Here is a 20819-nt window from a genome sequence, read left to right as displayed (position 1 = left end):
ATACCAATACTTTGCCCAAAAATGACTGCTTTGGAAATTAAATTAATAAGAAGTGTACACATTTTACTCCAAGCTGAACTATTGCAAACATTTGGCCATTTAATTATTTCTTTATTTATTTCATAACCAAAAATCTAAAACAAATTTGTTTTAAGAATTCAGGGAACTGCCTTTCTTCCTCTGTACCTGTATAGTGCCTGCCTGCTGCACCTAAGGACTTGAAAGTGATGTCTGTCTCGCCCTAGCAGCACCTGTGTCTCTCCTTTCCTCCTCTTCTGACCGCCTAGTCATGGCATTGTCATATTTTGTCTTGTGATTTATATGTAGATGTTTGATTAGGTTTGTGGTATTACCACAGTACCTCGCGTTTTTTGTTACACGTGTCACAAAATTGCATCATTTGACTTTATGGAAGTGAAGTAGCTCCACACATATTGTAACTTCACTTGCGGTCACCCATATCCAATGACAGCATGACTGAACAACATGTGCCAGCGACTGAGTGGCTAGCTAGCATGCTCTGCAGTTGTACAGTGCCATATTACGCACATGACTTGGCAGGCGGAAGAACAAGTAGTTCCGTCTATGTTGGCATTATTCAGATAAACCAGGGTAATTGAGGTTACTTTCTGCCGTATTTCTATTTCCAAAAAATTACACATTTGCTCCAAATTACTGAAATATCGATATTTTGTTAAGATAAACAATTCTAGAATATACAAAGCTGGTATTGGAGATAGTATCGATCTGCAAATCACTATTAGGAATCAAAAGCTATCCCATATCATATTATATTCATATTTTGACACAATTCAGCAACACACCTTAAAAGAGCCAACAAAGCATGGATTTATTGTGCATATTTTGGTACTGAAATGCAAACGCTCCGTAGAAATGTAACTAGCATGGGTAAATACATACATGTACTTGCAAGAAAAACAAACAATCCCTTGTTGTCATTGATTCCTTGAGGAAGAATATATCGCATTAGGTCTGATTGTCAAGAACAACAAAAACAACATGTCGCATTTCTGAGATCCCAAAAAAAAAAAAAAAACAAATTAAAGTGCATACATTACCTAAGAACCTACAGACAGGATACAATAGACAGAAAGTTAAAAAAAAATCTCATTATATGCTGAGAAACATGCATTACGTTTATGATTAGAGAGGACAAATACATATATAAAAGTATTCCTGCTTAATAAACACTTTAAGGCACAGTGCAGTAAACCATCAGGTCATAGAGGCAGTTATAGTGAAACATATACATATAGAGAGCACAGCCTATTATCTTACCATGAAAAAACTGCTAGAATAATATCTGATGGTCGACAAATGCCAGTCCAGTCATTCTCTGGTCACATATTTGCTACTAAATGTGACCACAGAGGGGACAGAATTGCTATATTTCCCTTATGGTTTGATTAATTCCAGCTCACTCCAAATAAATAAGTCTATTCTATTCTATTCTATTCTATTCTATTCTATTCTATTCTATTCCATTCTATTCTATTCTATTCTATTCTATTCTATTCTACTATTATAAAAATTCCAGTTAACAAGTACATATTATACCTGATATTAAAAAAAGAGAAGCTATAAACATTGGAATGGCTATTGAGACATAAGCACAGACATCTGCTGTCAAAAACGATGAACAAAACGACAATTTGGCATAAGCTTTAAGGCAAATCAATAAGGCCGCTCAGGCTTACAAACAGATAGAGGCTTCGAAATGATATTTCCACAAAGGCAATCAGTCGTCAATGTTTTCTTCTTCACAAGGAATAGATACTTCATTTAACCACACACATTAAGTGCAGCCGAATGATGAAATGTAAGAAAAACATGAAGGCAAAAGTGAGACGTGCGCACCTGCATTCACATACGCATACATCCAAGATTAAAAATAAAATAAGAGGAGGATATGATTCGGAATTATGCATGCGTCTGGTTATTTGGCCTGCAAAGTGACTGATTTGTGACCAGACATGTTTTGAAGATTGACTTGGAAACTTGTGTGTATGAAGAAAGACCTCAAACTGCGCTTAACTGTAATAATTTAAAGAGCTACATCGAGTAAATAAGAAAGCAAAACAAATAAGAAACAAGGAGACAACTTGGTCCTCAATAGCACACGCTTTGTCTCGGCAGGATGTGCTGATAAATTCTGAAGTGCACTTGTTTTTTTTCTTCCCTGTGCTTTTTAGGCTAGTTATTAGACCCCCGTGGAAACGAAACAAGCAAGGTTTGGTGAGTTCTGACGGCCTCAATGTCGAGTGAGTGCACACAAAGTTCATTTGATAAGTCGGTGTTATCAGAAGCAGATCTTTCTGTAAAAAATTTGGTCCAGTTCATGATTGCTGTGGTCTTCCTCCGAGGGACCCTCAGCTGCTATGCGTGGCTGTGGACGGAGATGCTGGAGAGATCGTTCCTGATGATTTCGTTAACTGTGAAAACATTTGGAGAAAATGGTTACTTTTTAGCCTACGCCCAAAACAAACAATTCATCCGCAGCAGAAATACTGGAGAATGTGATAAATGCCTGGACAGCAGCTGTAGGAGAGTGAGCTATCTATAATGTGTGGGTGATTTAGATGGATATGGTTCGGCAACAGCCTGAAATGCTTCTTGTTTAACCCTTATGTGCTGTTGGGAATGTTTTCATTCACTCTGGGGTGATTTTGAGTCTTAATTTGGCCATAACTTTTTCTGTTTCAGCTAGCGGAATGATTTTTGGTGGCAATTTTGACACATATTTTGAGAAAAAAAAACTCAACAATACACTTTGGGCAAATGTATTACATTTTTTTTTTATGTTCAGGATGAAAACATCCACTAAAATAAACTGCTGTAAAACTGCATTAGATATTTATTTTATTTAATTTTTTTGCATAAAGCTGTTAATCAACCTTCGTCCTGATCAAAACTACTGAATTGCTTAGAAAATTACAGATTTTTCAGTACAATGTGCTTTTACAGACATAATCAAAGCCAAGTTTTACAAAAAATGTGGAATAGGTTATAGAAATTATGGTAATGCTAAAAAAAAAAGAAAGTAAATAAGTCAATACATAGATGGAGGTAAGGAAAAAAAAGAGGAAGAAAAGGGAAACATTATACCATCAATAATTACTAATATTGGTGAGAAATTAGTCACAAAGTCTCTGGAAAGGCACATAAAACAAAATATATTTTTTTACACATCACAGCACATTCCTACAGTATAATATAGACATGTCATTAAAAAAAGAACATTGGAACAAAACAAAAGAGAAAAAAAATAACAAACAAGCAACAAAAGACCATTCCATGTGATCCTCCCACAACCCTTTCCCCCCTAAAAAAAGCAAAAAAACAAAACAAAACAAAAAAACTAATTGACACACAAAACCATTTCTCTCACATGTGAGGGCAGGTGATCTAAAAAAGGAATCCATATTTTTTGAAAACTCTGTTTGTTATCATTAAACACTGCTGCAAGCTTCTTATGGGGCAAAACTGCAAAAATCTCTCTGTGCCATTGTGTCACAGAGGGGGGAGTGTTTTTTATCCATCTAATAAGGATGAATTTTATTGCCACAAGCAGTTCATCTAACAGTTTATAAACTTTTGTGTCAATTTCATACGCAACAAAGTTCCAGAACCTTGAAATGAATTTGCACTTCCAGAATCAATGAAAGTATGTCCCTAACTCTGTATGACACTTTACACAAAGAGCTGGTATAGAAGCATCCATTTTATTCAATAACACTGGGGTTATATGCAGCCTATGTAAAATCTTAAATTGAGTCTCTCTCTCAAAAATCTTTGTATTTTGTAATTTGAGACTTTGTATTTTTGCACCGTCAAATGTGGTTATAATGGAAGACAATGGGGCACAAACAGCCACCAACAGTAAATTAGGCAGAAAAATGAAAATCTAACAATGCATCAAAGCCAATGCTGTTAGTAATTATTATTTTGTATGCTTTTTTTCACCAAACCAGTGATATAATTTGTCAAATTGCCAATTAAAGAGTTAAAATTCTGTAATTTTCAGAGCAATTTAGTAGTTTTGATCAGGATTGAGGTTGATTAAAATATTTATGCAAAAAAAAAAATGATATTAATCTGATGCATTTTTACAGCAGTTTAATTCAGTGGATGTTTTCATCCCTAACATAACAAAAGGGTAGTACATTTGAACGGTGCTCAAGGGTTAATGTACAGATGTTTGAGATGCAATGATTATGTGTGATTTCAGTAGCTTTTTTTTTTTTGACACGTGTGAATGTGCACTTGCCTTGGGTCAATAAGAATTTTTTGTTAATGTTTTTGATGTGCATTTATTTTTGCTTGATCTAATGTGACTGAAGCACAATAACAGAAATAATTTACATTTGAAATTGAGAAACCACTAGAGCTGAAAAGCTGAATAAATATTGATACCTTTTTTAGGATAGAGACATTTGGCCTAGATAAAACTATTTGAAATCTGAAGGGTTAAAAAATAAATGAGAAAATTGCCTTTAAAGTTTCTAAACGAAGTATTGTAATGCAGATTACTAAACAAAAATTGAGTTTCTATATATTTACTGTAGGAAATGTGCAAAATAACTTCATGAAACATGATTTTTACATAACAATACATTTTTTAGTAACACTTTAGTTTAAGTAACAATTAACACCATTTCCAACTGGATTATTACCTGCCTATTATTACAGTATTGACTGTCTATTATTATTACTACGTAATCCTACCCAATACCCAAACCCAACTACTAATAAGCAACTAGCTTTGTTAATTGAGCGAAGTGTGACCAAAATCTTTTTAGGCATACAATAAAAAAAAATGATAATTTTGACCAATAAAATATCATTTTGGCTATTGCCAAAAATAAAGCAATGCAAAATAAGGTTTGCTAATTCATGGTTATTTTTTTCAGCATACTTAGAACATGAAATGCTAGAAAAGAAAGAGAAAAAATGTAAAAAAAATAAATAAATTGACACTTTTATCCATTGAATGCATATTTTGTATAAAAGTATTGATTTCTTTAAAAAAATCTACCTTTTGTGTGCACACATTCAAATGAGGTGGTTAATATGCCTACAGTTCATTCAAAATATTCAACAAGAAACAGAACTATTAACTAATTTTACATCTGTATTGTGTCTAATTTGTGCAAAAAAGTGCATTACCCCTAATGCTGTACAGAAAATTGCACCAAAGATTGAATCAGAGTGCCAATAAAAAACGTATTTCAAAATATATATTAAGCTCCCCCCACTTTTATGAATATTGCAAATTTAAATAAGTAGGTTTGTATTTCTCTGCAAAGCAATGTTTGCTGTGTAAAACCAGCACTGCCTAATAAAAAAGGGCAGAAAACAATTGTATCCACAGGGTTAATCAGCTATAGATCAGACCCCAAACCCTAAAAGCAACCGTCAAAGTAATGTAAAAACATAACTGGATCTGGAGTCTTCTCTATTAGTATAGCTGATTAACCATGTGGATGGATGATGAACAGGCTTCTGAGCCTACCAGTAGTTGCAGAAGCCCCCTACTGGCCCATATCTATCAGCTGATAACCACCGATAAACCATATTCAATCAAGTGATAACATTCGAAGTGGGTGGGAAACATTCATACACTCATTCACACATGCACCTATACTGATTAAAACATATTCAAAAAATGTATTTGGGAAGCAACAGTTGGCCATATTCCCCCTCAACTTGAGTTGAAACAGCCCAGCACTCTTTAGAGTGTAAGAGTCTAGTATCAAATCTCCTTTATTCATTTCTACATAAACAGCACCTGACACCCTGAACACAACAGCAATCAATACAAATGCCATAAATAAAAGTGAATCCAATCTCCCTGAGTGGCTTCCCTCAGCCTGAGAGTGAGAGGCATCCAAAGATCTCATGCCCTCTTTCGGAGGATCCCGCAACTCCAGCTGTCCGCTATCTTCCTGCCCTCTATCTGTCATTGTATTTTCCCACACACTGGGACTCTGGCTCCTTCTGTCAGCTGTGTTCTTTGGCTCCGGCATGGGAAGTGACTTAGCATGGCTTCGGGCTACACAAACAGCCTGGCACTCACTCGCTGTGTGATAGCAGGGGAAACCGGATGAGGCTGCCTCTTAGAGTTAGCATGTTAGCATATTAGCGGCAGACATATTATCTTACTTGCAGGCCCACAGGGAGCATTGTATGACCAACACACAGCACACTGCACTTCCCTAAATGTCTGTGTTTCAGTTTTCGACCCTTCAGCGAGGTTTATTGCAAAACATTTGAGCCTTTTAAGCACTGAGAGGAGCTATTTGCTTTCACGTTTCTTTGCTAACAGCTCTTAAACCTCTGAGGGCTGTAGATAGGCAACCGTATCGGTTTGCTCTATCTGTTTCAAAACAGCGCATTCCTCTTCCCTTACGATCGGCACAGACCGCTTTAGTTGGCCTTTGAATTCTTCAGCACGAACGTAAGCACCTGCAGGAAGCATTTGATAACTATTAGACAAGCTGCGTGTGTTTTTCTCATTTGTGGTGAGGAGTATCATCCTTAAAGAAAATTCTGCATTTTCTTCTTGCCTTCCAGCATTTTAAAGTCATAGTTTTCTTTATAACAAATGTAATGGAATATGTTTGTCAGATAGGTTAAGCCAATATATTGGCATGTATTTGGTAATTTTAAGAGAAGTCTTCTGATAAACCCTTATTGTTTTCATAATATGTATTTGAAATTAAGCCTGAAGAAAATAACATTCATTCATTCATTCATTTTCTTGTCGGCTTAGTCCCTTTATTAATCCGGGGTCGCCACAGCGGAATAAACCACCAACCTATCCAGCATCTTTTGATGCAGCTGATGCCCTTCTAGCCGCAACTTATCTCTGGGAAACATTCACACACACTCATTCACACTCATACACTATGGACAATTTAGCCTACCCAATTCACCTGTACCACATGTCTTTGGACTGTGGGGGAAACCGGAGCAACCGGAGGAAACCCACGGGAATGCAGAGAGAACATGCAAACTCCACACAGAAACACCAACTGATCTAGCTGAGGCTTGAACCAGCAACCTTCTTGCTGTAAGGCAACAGCACTACCTACTGCGCTACTGCGTCACCCAAGAAAATAACTTTTTCTTATTGTTAGAGCTTGAAAATGTCAAGTTTTTTGACACATTTTGTTATTTTTTTGGATAAATTTAAAACACAAGTAGTAATATGTATACCATGTATGGCGTTTCAGCTTTATCACCACTATTTTTCTGTATATCTTGATTTGAAATTCAAAATTCACTACCATTCGAAATGCCGTACAATAATATAATACTTGCTACATTCAAGCAAATTTGAGATAACATATTAAAAACTTCATTTATTCATTAATTTTCTTTTCGGCTTAGTCAGTTTATTAATCTGGGGTCGTCACACGGAATGAACCACCAACTTATCCAGCATATGTTTTACACAGCAGATGCCCTTCCAGCTGCAACCAATCACAGGGAAACATCCATACACACTCATTCATACTCATACACTAAGGACAATTTAGCCTACCCAATTCACCTATAGCGCATGTCTTTGGACCCACGCAAACATGTACAGAACATGCAAACTCCACACAGAAATGCCTACTGACCCAGCCGAGGCTGGAACGAACCAGCAACCTTCTTGCTGTGAGGCGATCGTGGTACCCGCTGCACCATCGTGACAACCCCAACATGAACAACTTGAAAACTGAAATTTAATTGGCTTTTTTTATCAGTTTACTCAAGGCTAAGGTAAATAAACTAGTATGCTCATCAAGGCAGATAAAAATGCAGTAAAAAATTATATAATTGTTTAAAAAAAAATAAATACATAAGAAAATTGCCTTTATTGCCTAAATGGAGTACTTAGCAATGAACACTGCTGATCAAAATTTTAGTTTTTTATATTTACAGAAGTAATAATAATAACTTGACTTCTATTTGATCATTTTGTATCAGAAGTGGCTTCAATAAAAGGCAAAGGCCTCAAGATTATGTTTATTTTACCAAAATAAAATATGACTATGTCTTGACTTTTAATGATTTACTTAGGACAGCAAGTTCTGACTTTGCAGAAATAATGTACAGTATAGACTATAAAGTCTGCAGTGAAAAAGGAATTATATTGTATATGACTCCCATTAGCTTGGAGGACTGCATCCACATATCTCTGCAATGACTCAAATAACGTATTAATAAAGTCTTCTGGCAAAGGAAGCATTTTTGCAAGTCTCCCAGAGTTCATCAAGATTCCTTGGATTCATCTTCAATGCCTTCTTTATCATCTTACCCCAGACATGCTCAATAATGTTCATCTCTGGTGTCTGGGCTGGACAATCCTGGAGCACCTTGACCCTCTTTGCTTTCAGGAACTTTAATGTGGAGGCTAAAGTATGAGAATGAGTGCTATCCTGCTGAAGAGTTTGCCCTCTTCTGCGGTTTGTAATGTAATAGGCAGCATAAATGTCTTGATACCTCAGGCTGTTGATGTTGCCATCCACTGCAGATCTCTCGTACGGCCTCATACTGAATGTAACCCCAAACCATGATTTTTTTTTCTTCACCAAACTTGACTGATTTCTTTGAGAACCTTGGGTCCATGCAGGTTCCAATATAACTTCTGCATGATTGGGATGCAGTTCAACAGATGATTAATCGGAAAAATCTATCTTCTGCCAACTTTTCCAAATGATCAACTAGAAGTCAAGTTATTATTTATTGCTTTTACAACTGGGATCAACAACATGACTTTTGTCAGATAGTGCAGTAAAAAAATATATTAATAGAATATCCTTCAGAAATCTTTCAAACACACTGATGTGCTGCTCAAGAAAAATTGACCTATATGTGGTGGACACTGTGATGAATGTTATTCTTATGATTCTTTGATGAAGAGAAAGTTCAATAGATCAACAATGCCACTTCGAATTAATTTAATGCATCCTTGTTAAATTTTTATTATTAATTACATTGAACAATCTGACCCCAAACTTTTAAACAGCAATTTAGGTTGTGTTCATACTGGAACAAACAATATACTTGACCACTAGTTCATTCTAGTGAGAAGACATCAGTCAGTCACAAATCCTCACATGACCTTTAAAAATCACATAAACCATAAAATCCCAACAATCTAAAGGCAGAGAGAGAGAAGGAGAGAGAGAGAGAGAGAGAGAGAGAGAGAGAGAGAGAGAGAGAGAAAGAAAGAGAGAGAGAGATGTACAGTATATGTGGGCTAAAGTCAGTGGATTTCCTCCCCTCCAGTGTCGCTTTCAGCCAAGAGCAGGAAGCCTGCTGAGGAATTCCCTGCAAATGAACCATGGCCTTCATGCTCCCACTGCAAAACCGCCTAAGGGACTGAACAGAGTCCAGAATGCTTACGTTCCCTCTAAACAATGAAGCCGAATCTGTCTTTCATCTCCTCATGCAGCTCGGCGCACCCAGCCTACCTGACCCTGGCCTGACACACACTCTTCCCAGGCTCCCGCTTTCTCTTTTGCTCCAAACTGATATAGAATCATTCCCCAAAGACTAGGAGAAATATGTCTCAGAAACACCTTACACCATCAACATGTCGAAGAAAAATCGAGAAAAACATTCAGCTGACAAAACACTAATATCTGCCTGATATTCAAAATAACAGGCACATATAATAAAGTTAGGACAAGACTTCACAGGCAGAAAGTTCTTGCATCTGTGAATTTGGAGATTTTTGTCTTTTTGTCTTTTCATAATGTTTAAAGGTACAGAAAACATACAAAATACACTTTAAGTGTTTGTTTGTTTTTTTGTCACACTTTCATGTATGTCTATAGATTATGATAAAAATACTTTTTAAAGTTTATTTTCTTAATCAGTTCAAACACCTGTAGAAAAGAAGATGGTCAAGAAATAAATACAATGTTGTAAATTTTGAGCAAATTGTTCAGTTGTGTAATTAATTAATTGATGCAAATTGTTATGTTTAAATCGTATAAAATAATCTAAAAGATAACAGAAGCATATTACCAAACATAAATTGTCTGAAGTTATATACAATTTTGTAATCTAAAATAAAAAAAATAAAAAAGATTGATCAAATATTTACATATATTTTATACAAAGATACATACGTATAAATATAAAAAAATCTAAGTTTAAAAGAGAAATAACGAAACTTTGATTTACAGTTGAAATCAGAATTAATAGCCCTCTTTGAATTTTTTTCATTTCTAAATATTTATGTTTTATAAATCCCTTATAAATGACATTTAAAGGCTCAGTATTAAATTAACAATGATCTTTGCAATCTTATCTAAAAAGTTACATTTCTGTAAAGGTTATCATTGCTAAATAACAGGAGTGTCAAAATATGACATAAAATTAGATCAAACAACAACAATATGATAATTTAACAATATAATAGGATGCAATGTTTTAACTGTACAGTAGTTTTATTTTAGATAAGGTTGCAAAGATTTTTTTATGATTTGACAGTTTTATTGGTGTATCTTCAAATGAATAGAAATAATAATGTAGTTTGTGTTCTTTTTTCCTGTTTAGAATTGATCTGAATCTGTAATTGTCATTTATAAGGGATTTATAAAGCATAATTAGTCCTCACATTAGATTAGGTCACAAAACTGGATGAAGTTGAGTTTATAAAGCATTTATTAACATGCATAGTAATCATTACTATACACCTAAATAATAAGATATATAAACGTTGATTTCAATAGTTTATTAATCATTTAATAACTGATTGTAAATGATCTTAAAAATCACCAACTATGCTTAAATCATTGGTTTGTAAATAATGCAATACTTAATTTAGTAATGAAAAATCAATCATTAAAATAAATTGAAAGTACAATTGTTGAGCACATTATAAATGTGGTTATAAGTCAAGAGTAGAGCATTTATAGCTGTATTTATAAACTGCTTACTAACATTTATGAATGTAGAGTTAACACTTAACAGATAATGAATTAATTATTTGCTAATGTTTAATAAACGGTTCATAGTGTGTAATTATCATAAAGTGTTACCAAAACATCTTCTATTCATTAAATAGAAATAGTGGAAAAAATAAGCAGGGAGCTAATAATTCAAGAGGTTTAATAATTCAACTGTAAATGATTTTTGTGCTAAAATATGTATCTTATTTAATCTAAAAATTAGCACATATTTATAAAGTAAAGCCTTATTTACACATTTACTAGTTTAGAAAACTTGTGATATACTTCTGAAAAATTTGAGACACATTATTAATATTTATAAAAAGGTTACAAAAAAAGTCTGTCTATCTGTTTTTTCTTAAAATTGTATTTTTTTATCTGTTCTATATCCATTGAAAAGTTTATCCTTGTTTAATTCAAAATGAATCAGCGTTAAGTGATTTAACAAGTAATTCGCTCATTAAGAAAGATCACTAAAGAATTACCGGCATAACTCCAAATTGACTGAACAAAGGACCAGAATTTGGAGAAAAAAAAAGGACGTCTATAAAATAACAGTTTTTTTAATGACCATTGTAACCAGCCATGACATATTGGGTGTCAGATGAAATACCCTTGCAGCGATGACAAAGCATCTACTAATACTTTTGGTATTCGCCATGTGTTCGCAATTGCAGCAGATTCAAAAATGCCTTCTTTACACACTTAACATTTTAGAAAACTATCTCTTCTTTACAATTTTGTTTTTGTTGAAATTTTAAATGTAATCAGTCTACTGGAAAATATTGTGACAACTATTCGTTTTTTATTAAAACCTTATTCAGGGTCTATTTCAGTCTATTTAGTGTCTTGCCTTAAGCTATTAAAGCTGGAGGAAGCTTTTTTTCACAGCCTTATGAATATTAAAATCCCTTAAGACTCTATAGTCCTTTGGGCATAAGCCCATATGATATACTACTGCCAGTAGCTTTCCGATTGAGCAGCACTAATATGTGAACAGGAAATGAATCAATGAAATGGTTGAATTATGGGTAAAAACTCACACATGGACATGCCACACAAACACCACTCCATACTGAAACAATTAGGGACCTTTGACAGTCAGGAGTAAATTACGCCAATACGTCTTCGTGAAAAATTTGGCGAGCACTGACAACTGCCATGGGAGTTTGGACATTAAAACGCAGGTCTCTTGAATCACTAGGTTCCCAACTGTCAAAACAGAGGAAGAAAGGTTGGGAAGAAATACCTGCAAGACTGCACACGTGCAATAAAATTTTATTCATGTGATTTATGGGCAGCAGGCCGCTAGCAAAAGCATCTTTTCGAGACCACTGAATGAGTTGAAGAAACAGACACTTTGTAGTGGAAAAAATAAGGAATAATAGTACAAATATCAAAGCCAATGCACTGCAAGTAAAATATGTTGAATATTAATGCTCTTAAAATAAAAATAAGAGACCACTACAAAGTTATTTTCAGTTATCTAGATTTTTCATGAATAGACTTAAGCCAAATATGTCTTCAAATAACAAGAATAAGAATTTATATTTATTTAAAGGTTTCTTCTTCTAGAAAATAGGTCAAAATAAAATATTCCATGTTTACAGACTAATAAAATAGTTGAAACAATAGAGTACTTTTTTATTTACCTATTGTCATTTCATTCAAATAAATCAGTCAGGGGTGCCCAAACTCAGTGCTGGAGGGCCGGTGTCCTGCATAGTTTATCTCCATTTTCTTTCATCACACCTGCCTGGAAGATTCTAGTATACCCAGAGAGAGCTTAATTAACTAGTTCAGGTGTGTTTAATTGAAATTGGAACTAAGCAGGACACCGGCATTCCAGGACCAGGTTTGGGCACCTCTGCTTTAACCCTTTAACTGCCCCACCAAGAAAAAAAATTTGGATTGCGTTTCTTAACTCCTATTGTTACTAGTTCATTCATTCATTCGTTCATTCATTTTCTTGTCGGCTTAGTCCCTTTATTAATCTGAGGTCGCCACTGAACCTGAGAATGAACCGCCAACTTATCCAGCACATTTTTACACAGTGGATGCCCTTCCAGCCGCAACCCATCTCTGGGAAAAATGCACACACTCATTTACACACACACACTCATACACTACAGACAATTTAACCCACCCAATTCACCTGTAGCTCATTTCTTTGGACTGTGGGGGAAACCGGAGCACCCAGAGAAAACCCATGCGAATGCGGGGAGAACATGTAAACTCCACACAGAATTGCCAACCTACCCAGCTGAGGCTCGAACCAGCGACCTTTTTGCTATGAGACGACAGCACTACCTACTGCGCCACCGCATCGCCATGCTATGTAGTGTAAACCATTATTTAAAACAGTTATTCTTTAAATGACTTTAACAGTTATTATTTAAAACAGTCAATATATGGTCAACCATTTGGTAAAGCAGATTGTTAAAGGGCTAAGTGATAATATTGTTATTTAAAAAAACACAATGTTAATATTTATAAAAAGGTAACACAAAATCGATCAATCTGTCTATCAGTCCATCCACCTTTACTTAAAATTGTATCTTCTATTTTTTTTAAATCTGTTCTAGTGCATTAAAAGTGCCATCTTTTGTTGCAGACTGAATAAATAAAAATGACAAAGAGTCATTTATTTGATTCAAAATGAATCAGTATTAAGTGATTCAACAAGTAATACACTCATTAAGAGAGATAGAGTCACTAAAGAAGATATGTATGATACGAATGATTTTTTTTAATAGTAAGTTAAAGGAAGGATTTTCACCCTTATGTTGTTTTTGTGGAGTGGAGCTGGAAACAATTCTCCGTTTATGTTTCAATTGCAGTTACACAAAACTCTTTTAGTCCCAAGTTTCCTTGAAGTTTGCTATAAATGTATCAATATAACAGATTTAGTGGTTTTATTTATGGATTGCAACTGTGGATTATTAGAAATGGACAAAATAACTTAAATCCTTATGTTATTTGGAAAGGAACACATTCACAAAACAAAATGTATGCTGACTGTACCAAACTGTAACTGTTTTACATTTATCTAAAAAAAAGAGGATTGCCAGACTTCAATATATGCTTTTAATGCATCTTAAGTCATCTCAACTGCTAAACAAAATACTCAATGTACATGATTAATTTTTCTTGTTACTCTCTTGTATACTTTTTTATGTATAACTCTGTATGTTCATCCATTCATTCATTCATTTGCTTTTCGGCTTAGTCCCTTAATTAATTAGGAGTCGCCACAGCGAAATGAACTACCAACTTATCCAGCATATGTTTTATGCAGTGGATGCCATTCCAGCTGCAACCCATCACTGGGAAACACCCACATACTCTCATTCGCACAGATACACTACAGCAAATTTAGCTTACCCAATTCACCTTAATTAAATAATAATAAAAAAAAAAGATTCACTAAACAAAATTGCGGCCATAACATAACTCCAGACTGACAGTCAATCAGAATAAAGTACCAGAGGAGTGAAATAACGGGACCTCTATAAAATAACAGTTTTTTTTATGACCACTGTAACCATGACCTATTGTGTCTAGGATGAAATTCACTTGCAGCGATGACAAAGCGTCTACTAAGACGTTCGGCATTCGCCACGTGTTGCGAATCGCAGCAGATTCAGCTCAAGCAGCAGAACTCTGACTTTGTTGAATCACAGCTCCCTCAAGGTTTCACCTTACGCTGACCCCATCATCCAAACGCTCCTGAACTGTGAATAACAGGACGCACATATTTCTAGTGCACTCGTGCATGAGAGAGCGCACATATCCAAAGCAATCAAGATATTTATGTTGAGCGCGGAGACTCGAGGAGAACCCTGTTATTCTGAGCCAAGATGACAACTTGCATTCGAAGAGGTTTCATCTTGTTCACTTGGTAAATAAAGACAGCCTCTGTAGGTGTTGACACATGCACTAACGTTTCGAAAAGACCAAGGGGAAACTTTGATTGTTTTCAAAGTCTCTGTTGGTCAACAATTTTGGTTTGGGGTTTTGGCTAAGGATAGCGGTAAGTGACTCACGTACTGAGATCCTGCTTTTGTATGCTGTTGCCTCGAACAGAAAACTGTTGGCAGTTGCCATGGGATACATCTCAATTTGCTGCCACATTTCGAACGAGGAGTCTAATGAAAGGACAAGTGATAAGTGACTGGATACACAATAATAAAGCTGAAATATGAGACTCGGCTTAGGGCTTCATAGCAAACTAGCAAGTGCTTTTTTTGACTTCAGCCTGGTGCTGTTTGAGTTGGCAAAGAAGAGCTGAGACTTACTCTTCATAACCCGATAAGCTTAGTATGACTCCAAAGGTATTTTAGCACGTGATAATGATTCAGATGATTCAGAGTAAAGATGATGCAAGAGAAGAGTTTACAGAGTGCGAGATGGTGTTTATGAATCAATGCATCTGCCAGCTAGGTTTTATTAGCACTGTGCTTGGAAAAAATTAAATAATTTGGGTGTTAGATGCTATTTTCAGTTCAGTAATGCATTAAAAAAAGTCATTTTAGTGGAAAGCATAAGCGAGGGTTATTATCAACCATTATTTTATTTTTTGTTCATTAAAATACAATTGAGGAAAAACTAATCATAAATCATGAATGAAGGTCTTAGCTTTGGCAACTAACTAAAATATGTTAATTTTTTTATTGGAAATTAATCAAAACTCAAATAAAAATACTAATTAAATAAACATAGGCTGAACAGTAATATAAAACATACAAACTAAATAATAAAAACAGTGCATAATATAAATGCTAAACGCAGCTGTTATATGCAAAACACTGTTATTTTTTGAAAACATAATACAAATTGTGAAGCCTTTCCAACAAAATGGAGACTTGTTAGCAAAGAAAGTATTTATTTATTTTTTTAAATAGAGCAGCTCTGCAATTAACAACACACTGTATGACATGTATTTACCTTAAAACAAAAATCATAACAAATAATAAAAATTTAGTATAACTTCTCGAATCCAGAGCTCTAGATGCCGTCCTGTATATACAGATTAATGAAAGTTTAAAGCAATGTGTTTGATGCTTTTGTACTTTTTCTCTTATAAATGAGCATTGAGACATTCGCCTTTTACTTGTCTTCCATGCATTCAGAACAATGACAATACTTTCAGCGCAGTAATGTAAAGTTTTGAATTTTCATACATTTAAGAAAATGCTCTGATTGAGTGCAGAATTCAACATTAATTTTAATTCAGCAATTTAGTTTTAAAAGCAAATTAATTAACTAAAACTATTAATTAATAAACTAAAAAGTAGCTCACATTACATTTTTTGAAAATGTACTTAATATTGAAAATGAACTTAAATATTATTACTTAACTTTGAAACGTAATGCATTACTTTACTAGTTACTTAGAAAGTAATATTATTATGTGATTTGCGTTACTTGTAATGCATTACCCCCAACACTGAATAGTACATCTATCAATGAATGTCTATGGCTATGTACCAAAATGTAAATGTATATTTAGTTAGTAAAACAAAAATCCCCACATAAATTCTCAAGGGTTATCAAGGGTAAAAAACCCTCCCAGCAGGTACACTACGTCATAAAATGTTAATATTAGGTTAGATTAAGGTTGTGATGTTGGGTGACCAAAATTCAATTTTTAGCCAGCATTCAAGGACAGTGTTAATTTGATGTCCAATAATGATGTCAAATGACCTGGAAAGTGTTGGAAAGTGACCAAAATCCAACGTAGAGCCACCATCTTAAACATCATATTGACGTCAAATACTGAAATTCTTTTTGTCATGTAGGGCAACCAAAATCCAATGTCTGATAGACGTAAAAGGAGTAACGTTCACACAACGTCAAGCTGTAAGATCATTACACATTGATATTTGGTTGTTTTTTTGCATTGGAAAGTGACCAAAATCCAATGTCGGACACTGACATCGTTCTGACGTTGGGTTCTGACATCAACTAAATTTTCATTTCCACTCAAAATGCAATGTCCCCCAATGTTAGGTATGCTAGGCTTTGACAGTATTTTATAAATAATACTAAAAAAACCCTGCCATGATTTTATAAATTATACTTTATACAAGTAGCTTCCAGGAACAAACTGAAAATGTCTAAAAAATAACTCATTCATTGCTTATTAAATGTTCCATTCACACATTTTCATATTTTTCTTAATAAATTAAGCTTTTCATAAACAAATATAAAACTATTCCTCGTATAAACCTGTATATGCACTAGCATTTGTACCTCCTGAACTGTGATATAAAGATCTCATATCACTGCAATTTCTGTTGTGGCTCTGACTGGGAAGTGAATATGTGGATGTGAGGTAATCCAAGAACCTGCTTCCTGCTGGACCAGGATAAGGGGCAGCTGGATCCGTGTGATAGAGCCCAGAGACCTGGCCCTTTCTCTACCTTCAGGAAACAACGGGGGAACAAGGAACTACCAAACAATTATCCCACCAGCACTGTTAGCCTCATTAAGGGGTCCGCAAGTGCCAAAACTCCCAGAAGCCCTAATTGTTTTAATCAGCAGAAGACAAGAACAACAGACCTGAGGTCAGGATCGCAATCACGCTGGGATTTTTCATCTACGCAATGACCAACAACATAATTGACTCACAGGGGTATATCATCTTCAAAAAACATTAGCCTGACCAAGTAACAGACCACAAGATGTTTTTGGCCCTTTTCTACTATATTAGCAGCATTACAAAACAGTTATTCATCGACTAGGAGGTGTCTGCCAATGCCTGGCCAATCTCTACAACTCAAACTCTTTTGCAAGATCCTTTAAGAAAAACCACATATGTGTCAAATAGGATTTGTATATTAAAATCACATGTGATTGATCTGCTTTATCACATGATCATCTTTCGCATTAAAATTTTCCAAAACCACATGCTTGACGTGTGTTCAGTGTGACTTTAACATGAGGGAATTGAGGAATAACAAAAATAAAACTTTGGAGTTTAGTATTTAAACTGTATTATTATTATACTCACACTTTAAATACTGGTAATTTATTTAGTTACATCCAAAAAGTATTTTAGACTACTTAAGGCATTACTTTGAATTTTAATGTAATTTGTTAAATTAATATTTAAGTAAACATGGACGTTTTAACCAATAAATAAACCAATTCTCAGTAGTTCAGATTATTCATTTAGGAACTCCCATCAGCGCTTACCATCTTGACACTAAATTAATGACGCAGAAAGCCATTTGTATGTCAAGAATGTATGCTTGTTGCAGTAATACAAAGAGTACTTTACTTATACAGTAAATCTCTGTGGAGTGTGATCTAAAATATCAGCACCTGATTCAAAGTCCAATCTGAAAAGCATCTTTAGAAAAATAATACTTTTCAGATTTACTTTAATTTAATTACCACTTATCATATTACTATTCATTTACTCATTTTCTTTTGGCTAGTCCATTTATTCATCAGGGGTCACCACAGCGGAATGAACCGCCAACTAATGCAGCATATGTTTTACACAGTGGATGCCCTTCCAGCTGCCACCCAGTACTGGGAAACATCCATGCACACTCACTCACTACAGCCAATTTAGTTTCTCCAATTCACCTATACTGCATGTCTTTGGACTGTGGGGGAAACTTTAGCACCCAGAGGAAATGCACGCAAACATGGGGAGAACATGCAAACTCCACACAGATATGCCAACTGACCCAGCTGAGACGTGAACCAGCGACCTACTTTCTTTGAGCAATAGTACTAATCTCCGAGCCACTGTTTCACCCCATTATATTAATATTTTAATATATTTGTAAAAAATATGTAACATATTCTTTATTACATTTTAACCATTTATCCCATTAATTTCTGTTACATAAGCATTTCAAAGTATTCTAAATTATTAAGAATAAGTTACTAAAACTGAGTCTCGAAAAAAGACAAAAATTCATTAGGCTGCTAATTACTTTCTTAAGCAATTTTTTTTTAATTTGTAGTAATACATTTTAAAATAAACCCTCCCTGCCCTGGAAGGTCATTTGAGGATCATGTTAGGCTCATGTAGCTTTTTCTGTAAGAGGGTTGATTAAATTACATAAAATGACAGTGCACCTAAATATAAAAACTCTGGAACTTACTTTTGTGTAACACAACAAAATATATTTCTAACAGTTCTAATTTAATTTTGGACCATATATTTAATATCAGTGTGGTCCAATGTTGTTGTAACTTAAACAAAATAAAACCATACAGTTTTCAAATGCCATGCAGACAATTTCCTAAAGGAGACTTACTACATAATTTTTTAAGGAGTTTGAACAAAGTTGTGGCTACAGTGTGATAATATAGCAAGCCTATAATTGTAAAAATCTAAATATTGTATTTTTTACAATCACACTTCACAAAAACATGCAGAATCATGTTGATAGAGATTCTCTCATAGTTCACATCATAAGATGGGGGCAGTTCCCACCCATTAGTCAAAAGTATGCCATCATTCATTTGCATAGACACAGCCCTGATTAGAATCTGCATAGGTATTTTTTGCTCCGCCCTCTACTAAAAATATTTAAATTTAAAGCAACAAACACAGAAATTGCAAGTTTTGGATCAATTCCTAAAAGTCGCCATTACAAAGAGCTATGAACAATGATATGCAGTGCATATTGACCTAAAAGTTCGCAAAAACACTCAAGAGACAACAGATACTTATTTTACATCTTATAAAAAGAGGCATAATAGGTCAGGAATGGGCTGGTATAAGATTATGACTGTATGATAATCTTGGATTTGAAGCCGTTTCACGGTTTCACAGGATTCAAGGTATTATAATTACTGCTCTAAAAATCATTCATTCATTTTTATTTCGGTCCAGTCGCTTTATTCATCAGGGGTGGCCACAGCGGAATGAACCACCAACTTATCCACTATTTGTTTAGAACAGTGGATGCCCTTTCCAGCTGTAACCCAACACTGGGAAACACCCATGCACTCTTGCAATCACACACACATACACTACAACCAGTACCACATGTCTTTGGACTGTGGGGGAAACCAGAGCACCCAGAGGAAACCCATGTGAACAAGGGGAGAACATGCAAACTCCACACAGAAATGCCAACTGATCCAGCTGGGGCTCGAACAAGTGACCTTCTTGCTGTTAGGCGATCGTGATACCCACTGCACTACCGTGACACCTTGCTCTAAAACATGTTCTTTTTTAAATGTGTGGTTAAAAACAAAAAACTACTTCCCCTTTGAACACAATATATTCTATTTTGAATAACGCTTAAAATATTTTGGAGCAGTAAACATGTGAGGCTAAATAATTCAAATGAATCATTGACTTCTGCTGTCTTCATTAGGTTCCAAAACAGAGATTTCCTTACAATTGAAAAAAGTATCCTGGATATCTTTTTTTTGCTAAAATACTGTTGTCCTAAAAAAACTTAAAGCAAAGGATAAAAAAGGTAACACTTTATTTTGATGGTCCATTTGAGTATTAGTAGACTTTCTGCTTAATAGTGTTGGTACTGCTCCTTCATCAGACATTTAACTGACTATAAGATGCTTTGCAAGTACATGTCAACTTACACCCTAACCCGAACCAAAGTCCCTTTAAAGCAAGTCATTTCACTCAGTGGCCATCTTTGAAGCACCTCTCGGGCAGTATGCTCGGGCATTCTGTTAGACTGAGAATGCAAAGACTGTGCATTTAGCTTCATGTCTAAATGTCCAAATCATACAAAATCTGCAGAAACTCATGCCTGGTCCGTGACGTGACGTGTAGATGCAATGTAACAAACAGACTGTGTGACCTAAAAAAAAACAAACATTACATATACCTTAGGAATG

General features: G+C 34.8%; 1 protein-coding gene across 2 annotated transcripts in view; it reads right to left on the bottom strand.

Moving 5' to 3' along the window:
- Positions 1 to 825: 825 nt before the first annotated feature.
- Positions 826 to 20819, bottom strand: part of nfatc1 (nuclear factor of activated T cells 1) — an 88916-nt gene continuing 68922 nt past the window's right edge. The window contains exon 9 of one of the 2 annotated variants that reach the window (XM_073931000.1): positions 826 to 2453. In XM_073931000.1, coding sequence (XP_073787101.1) covers positions 2398 to 2453 — 56 coding nt within the window. In that variant the 3' untranslated portion in view covers positions 826 to 2397. 2 annotated transcript variants of the gene reach the window in all.

The sequence above is a fragment of the Danio rerio genome, chromosome 19 (assembly GCF_049306965.1).
Source record: "Danio rerio strain Tuebingen ecotype United States chromosome 19, GRCz12tu, whole genome shotgun sequence".
Taxonomy (NCBI): Eukaryota; Metazoa; Chordata; class Actinopteri; order Cypriniformes; family Danionidae; genus Danio; species Danio rerio.
This window is presented reverse-complemented; position numbering and strand designations above follow the sequence as displayed.